The 6,679-nt window shown below is 37.1% G+C and overlaps 1 protein-coding gene across 1 annotated transcript; it reads left to right on the plus strand.

The window, feature by feature from the left end:
- The first annotated feature begins 1,389 nt into the window (after positions 1-1,389).
- Positions 1,390-6,424, plus strand: LOC126586388 (guanine nucleotide-binding protein subunit beta-like). The gene is made up of 6 exons (XM_050251229.1): positions 1,390-1,747; positions 1,861-1,955; positions 3,032-3,459; positions 3,852-4,209; positions 5,217-5,330; positions 5,894-6,424. Exons 1-6 carry the CDS (start codon positions 1,642-1,644, stop codon positions 5,927-5,929), a joined length of 1,137 nt encoding a protein of 378 aa, XP_050107186.1. The 5' UTR covers positions 1,390-1,641; the 3' UTR covers positions 5,930-6,424.
- The last annotated feature ends 255 nt before the right edge of the window (positions 6,425-6,679 follow it).

The raw sequence follows: 6,679 nt of genomic DNA on the forward strand, positions 1-6,679 counted from the left end.
CATCAAATGAGAGATTTGTCAGTTTGTTGAGCACCCAGTACATCCAATGTCATAAATTATAAGAAAAGATTTTTGTTTTTTTTTTCAAGTGCCCATCCATCTATAGATGGGACTTCATTGCAGTAGTGAAAAATAATCATACCTATGCACTATGATGCGAGTTTCATATTCACTGGTTCCCATCTCCTTAACAAATAACAATTTAACTCACTAACAATATCATTTATAAAAAACAAATTGTTGATCCATTTGTATTATATTTAATTAGTTTATTTCCATTCCAATTGCCTAGTTTTCATATCCATTTATGTATTTTATGAAATTGAGTAAGATTCTCTTCTCTCTTATTCTCATCCTATTCCCTTCTCTCCTCTCACACATTGTTAATATTGTCACCCAATGTGTCTATTCACACATTTTGAGCTTACAAAAATGAGCTAATTAAAAAACGAATAGGATCCTATTTGTGGAGATCCAAATGACCAATCAATCGTGTCCGTTCATTGTACATCGTGCAATTAAAAATTATTTAATTTTTTTTATTTAAAAATTAAATATAAACAGTATCTAACGAAAATTGACCAAATGAACACAATTGATTGATCATCCAGATCTCCACAAAGAGAATCCATTAAACAATAAAGTTTTAACCGGTCCCTCGCTCCTTGAGAATTCAACACATAAAAATATAAAATAGGGAGTTTTAATGAAAGACTCTCGGTATAGTTCATTTTTAACGAAAAACCACATTTTTACCTTTTCTTGGTACTATTCACTACACATTTATTTGTCATTTTTCATAAAAACTAAAATTTTTTTTGGACTTTTCGTTAGTTTTATATATAAAATAATTAGAAACAAAATAACTGTGATGTGATGTTTGAAAAAATAATATCGTGTTAATTTAAAAAGAATTTAACACAAGACATGACATTACTCGAACAATAAGCTTTAATAACAATAAATTTGTTCTATGAAATTGCTATACTAGATCATTTTAGACTTAAAGATTTATGAATCGAACAGAATGACATAATAACAATAAATCTATTCCATACAAATTGCCATACTAAATGAACTTTGAGTTTAAAAATTTATATTCAAACGAAAAATGAGAATAACAATAAATCTGTTTCATACAAATTGCTATATTATATTCAAGCGGAATGTGAATAACAACCAAATTCGAATCCGAGCAAAAGTTGTAGCATTCACATGAATCGTGTGACGTGTGAGTTTATGACATCAGACTCCACATGACACGGTGTCTCACGTCCACAGCATCTTCCGAAGAAAAATTGCCAAGTGGACCAACGCGGGACCCGGAGCCGCCACTGGAAATTACACCTGTACCCTCACGACTCGCACGCAAATTGCCACAACGTCTTCACAGGTCACAGAGCTCTCTCTCCCTCCCTCTCTCTCCCTCCCTCTCTCTCAGCCACGAGACCAGAAGCCAACAACCGTCTTCGCCTTTTCACCTTTCACACACGTACATTCAGAGCTTCCCTTCCTTCCTCGCGAGTTTTAGCTTCCCATTGGATTTGCAGAAGCAGAAATGGAAACCCTAATTTCGCTCTGAACCGGAGGACTCTTTCGACTTCTGCTCCATGACCCAATCCTGAGCTCGAATTCCGAGCAATGTCAGTTGCGGAGCTTAAAGAGCGCCACGTGGCGGCGAGCGACACCGTCAACTCGCTCAGAGAGCGGTTGAAGCAGAAGCGCGCCTCCTTGCTCGACACTGATGGTATGGCGGTGGTGGGGTTGCTGGTTTGTTAATTATTACCGAATATTGTTCTACTGGATTGTAATTTTTGGGGGTTTTAGATCTAATTGGTTGTGCTGGTGGAATTTTTGCAGTGGCTGGGTATGCAATGTCTCAGGGGAAGACTCCGCTCACATTTGGCCCCACCGATCTTGTATGCTGCAGAACCTTGCAAGGTCATACAAGGAAGGTATGATTGCCCACATGTAATTCTGTGTGTTTTTGTGCCTGTGTGGTCTGTGTTGTGTTTTGTTTTTAAAAGTGATCATCTTTCGGTTCTTTCGAATCACATTCGTATGGGTTAGTGGAATTGTTGGGCATTGGTTGTTTGAAGCGTGCTATTCAGATTACAAAGCTAGTTTCTTTTATGTTTTTGGATATATGAAATTGTAATGTTTGGGTTTGACTAGTTGGGAGAGTGTGAGTAATTGTTGAGAGTGAAATCATACCAAAGAAAAAGGGCACGAATCGTATCGCAGGTTAGGTATAAAAGACGTGAAAAGGCATCTACAAACTAGCCTAAAAAATGGGTAGGTTGATTAGGGATATGGACTAAGTTAAATGTCTAGAAGACAGTAATTGGAGTTAAATGCATTCAAGACAATGGTCGAAAGTATTAATGGGTAGTGGCATTTCAGGCAGCAAGCCTAATCAATACTAGGAGATTGACCTGTAGTAATTGGAAGATTTTAAATTTGACATCGTATAAAGGGTAGCCCTATTGCCACCGTAAAAGAAGTCCTCTTTCTTAACTGAACATTTGTATCCTCCTACATGGTTCCAAAAAATAAAAAAACTAAAAACTAAAACAATAATTTGTTTGAAAAGAAGTCATGTCGGGGGGTCTCGGCCTAGCCATGTCTTCTTTCATTTTCTTTTGAGATTGTGGGTGTAGAATGGTAGAATTGTCCAGCTAAGAAACTTTCAGGTCTAAGAGAGCTACTGCCCGTGATTAAATTGCTATAGAGTTTGTGGGAGGTGAGTAGCTAACAAAATGTGCAATGGAAAATTAGTGGAGAAAGAGCACAGTGGTTTTGAGGTTTATAAAAAAATAAATTGGATATACAAAACTATGCAAAATTATATAGGAACTAAATTGATTCACATTTTGACATTATGAAGGAAAAGAAGTAATAGAACAAGATTTGTGTTACTCTTCACCCTTACAAATAATTAAAATCAGTTTATGTCTAGTTAAAGTATTTGTGATGCCAGTTTGAATATGAGAAGGTTCTATAAGATTTATGCTCGCTGAGACTGCTGCAGGTGTATTCGTTAGATTGGACCTCTGAAAAGAATCGAATTGTCAGTGCATCTCAAGACGGGCGTTTGATAGTGTGGAATGCGCTAACAAGCCAGAAGACTCATGCTATAAAATTACCTTGTGCATGGGTCATGACTTGTGCTTTCTCACCGACTGGTCAATCTGTTGCTTGTGGTGGCCTTGATAGTGCTTGCTCTATTTTCAACCTGAATTCTCTGTGCGACAAGGATGGGAATCTACCTGTATCAAGAACACTTAATGGACATAAGGGTTATGTTTCCTCCTGTCAATACGATCCAGATGAGGACACCCACCTGATTACTGGATCTGGAGATCAAACATGTGTTTTGTGGGATATTACTACTGGACTCAGGACTTCAGTTTTTGGAGGTGAATTTCAGTCTGGACGACACACTGCAGATGTACTGAGGTATACCGGCTGATTTTAAATGGCTGTATGCGTAACATTTATTGCATCTGGAGTTTCTGGTCCATATTCATGTCCATGAATTTACAATGAAATGGAACTGTTTGCTCTAACATACTGAATGCTGTTAGAAATTGTGTCTAGGCTTGCCATTCATTCCTAACTTTGACTGGTAAGTGATGTCTTTTTAGTTATCCTGATATATGATTTTCTGTTCTGTATTTGAGTTTAAAAGAATCTTCCTTAATCCTTAATGTTTCCTCCTGTACCTTTACCATTTGCTTTTACTTTTGCTTTTCCATCATGAGCACTCTATTTGTCACACAAATCTCAGTGTTTACGAAAGGATACTATTTCTCATGGAATTCTAAGTAAATTGTATTGCATTCTTTCAGTGTATCCATCAATCAAAGCAACTCAAGATTGTTTGTCTCTGGTTCCTGTGATACAACTGCTCGATTGTGGGACACTCGTGTTGCAAGTCGAGCAGTGCGAACATTTCATGGTCATGAGGGGGATGTTAATGTGGTAAAGTTCTTTCCAGATGGAAATAGATTTGGAACTGGCTCAGATGATGGAACTTGCAGATTATTTGACATTAGAACTGGGCACCAACTCCAAGTATACCATCAGACACACAGTGATAATGATGTACCACCTGTGAAAACAATTGCATTCTCAATATCAGGAAGGCTTCTCTTTGCTGGATACACAAATGGGGATTGCTATGTATGGGATACTTTGCTGGCAAAGGTAAAGCCAATTTAGTTGGCCATATTCAACCTCTTCACCAAATATGAATATGCTTTTGCATCTTCAATTGATCCCCCTTCTTTTATTTAATAAGTTATTCTGCTGATGCCGTACAGTCATGTTGTCTTGTACTTTAGATTCTAGTTTTGGTCTATAAGCATTTTATTCAGCATGTTTATTGGCAACATCTTGCATGGGTGGTACGTCACATTTACATACATTTGATTTATAAGTTATTTTTTCTAGTCTCAAATATGACTTGTAAATATAAGCATTTTATGAATGTTGTGTTTTTTAAGCTAAACACAGCAGAATGTCTTGTTCACAATGTAAAGTCATCCTACCCAATTGGTTCCATTTAGCAGGGTAACTTGAAATTCTGTAGCTTAGCTCTTATTTCTCCCTTGATTGTGTTTCTCATAGGTTCTAGCACTTGATATAATCTTAATATAAGTTTCACTTCCTTGGTTGAAAATACAGTTAAGGTTTTCATTTGTGATAGTTATTCTTAAAGCAAGAAAATGCATCTTGGATTGTCAAGGTTTCCTGGTAAAGTCTATTGCCATGTGCCCTGCCTATACCGTGATCAATCATAATGTCAAAATAACGTCTATAGCATTGCATGCAATTTGAGGAATAAAGTTTGTTTAGTAAACCTCCTTCAATACCTAGGGTTGGGGGAAGGAGGAGTAGCTGTTGGGTTCCACCTTGGGAGGTTATGGTTGTCCATGCTGCAACGTAGAAATGTCAATATTTTGTAAATAAAAATGTCATACTTTTAAATGTCAGAGTCATAAATTAATCCTGCCAAATGAGATGTTATGGTGCAAAATTTTCATAAATACAATTGTAACACTTTTAGAATGCCTAGTCATAAACTAGTCTTGTAAATCTTGCATTTTGATTTTGTTCCATCATTTTATTAATATTGGCTTGTGGCTATGGATTTTATGGCAACGCCTGTAAAAGGATGAATTGGCTCTAATTGCTCTCTCATTTTGTGACAGGTGGTTTTGAACTTGGGATCCCTCCAAAACTCACATGAGGCACAGATTAGCTGTTTGGGTTTGTCGGCTGATGGAAGTGCCTTGTGTACAGGAAGTTGGGATACAAATTTAAAGGTTATTTCCCTTAGCCCTGTATCTGTTATTTCACTTAGGCCATTCTGCATGCAACATGCATGGGAAACATTATTTTTACTATTATTCGTTGATTTATCTTCTTAATGCGTTTCTTTCTGCAATCATGAATGCAAATAAAAGTAGAGGAAAAAGAATATAAAATAAGGCAGTGTAATTTGATGTTTATGTTGCAAGTTAGTACCCTTTTTATGCTCATATCACCAATTCAAGACATGTCAATAGCCAATTAGACTGTGAGTGCACTTTTATAACACATGGCAAGCATTTATTGGACGGTGGCACCACTAGGACTAAATATTGGTTGCACGAGAGAATCTCTCCTTCCTATGACACTTCGACATGCAAAAGCATCCTTGTATGCATAATCTACCACGGGAGTTAAGTATCTTTGTTCTAGTTATCCTATATCTCTGAGTCTGATATTCATGGAGTTATGCTGGTTTTCTTCTTTATGTTCTCAATCAGTCTACCATGCATCATTCATTAGAAAAAGTGCCATATTGCTTATTATGAAATATGACTTTACTTCGTGTTTATTTCAGATATGGGCTTTCGGAGGGCATAGGAAGATAATTTGAACCAACCGGGAAGCAGATACCTCCATCTTCTGTATCCACTGTTCTCAATGCCTCGCATAGTATGTCCTTCGTAGCTTTCTGTATTGTTGATGAAGATACTGGGTTTGAGAAACTAAAAGATGCTCTAATGTGTTGCTGCTTGTTGTAACCCCACATGGAAAAACAGTCAATTTTAACATTGGGAGAAAAAAGAGATACATTTCACGAAAACTCCGGCTTGAGAAACCGTCCCATCTGCTCACTGCCTGAATATATTCCCTCTGTAGCTACCGTCTCCCACGCGTCCATGTACCTTCCGTTAGAATGTTGTAAATGACTTATCTGTTTTATCTTACTCTCTTTGCCCCTTATGTTTTTCTATTTGCTTGCTCTTGTTTTTGGGTATTTGTTGTTTTGAAAATTAAAAGATAGAGGGAGAAAAGAAATGAAAGTAAATAAGTAATGTGTGTTTACTTACCAGGAATGAATTTGCAAAGAAGTATTTGTTGTTTTAAATCTTTTCCTGCACTAGTCATCGGCATCGCCAATAGCTATGTTCCTTTGCAAATACACTTACTGTAGCTAGACGCGGCAGAAGGCTTAGCTTTAAGTTGTTGAGTCAATGACTGATGGAGACGCTGCAGCTGGCGGCGAGGAGGAAGTTGGAAGTCGATGACGGAGTATAGTGGCTGTCGAGGGTGGGTTGGGGTGGAGAGTTTTGTCTGCTGTTGAGTTTTTTGGCTTTTGGATTAGTTTTATTTTTCTTATAAT

Source organism: Malus sylvestris, chromosome 10 (genome assembly GCF_916048215.2).
Source record: "Malus sylvestris chromosome 10, drMalSylv7.2, whole genome shotgun sequence".
Classification (NCBI taxonomy): domain Eukaryota; kingdom Viridiplantae; phylum Streptophyta; class Magnoliopsida; order Rosales; family Rosaceae; genus Malus; species Malus sylvestris.

Excerpts from the sequence above, each read along its gene's own strand:
- LOC126586388 (XM_050251229.1), top strand. The coding sequence starts at position 1,642 with ATGTCAGTTGCGGAGCTTAAAGAGCGCCACGTGGCGGCGAGCGACACC. Across the intron at positions 3,460-3,851 it reads CACACTGCAGATGTACTGAG|TGTATCCATCAATCAAAGCA; the intron begins GTATACCGGCTG and ends GCATTCTTTCAG. Across the intron at positions 5,331-5,893 it reads GTTGGGATACAAATTTAAAG|ATATGGGCTTTCGGAGGGCA; the intron begins GTTATTTCCCTT and ends TGTTTATTTCAG.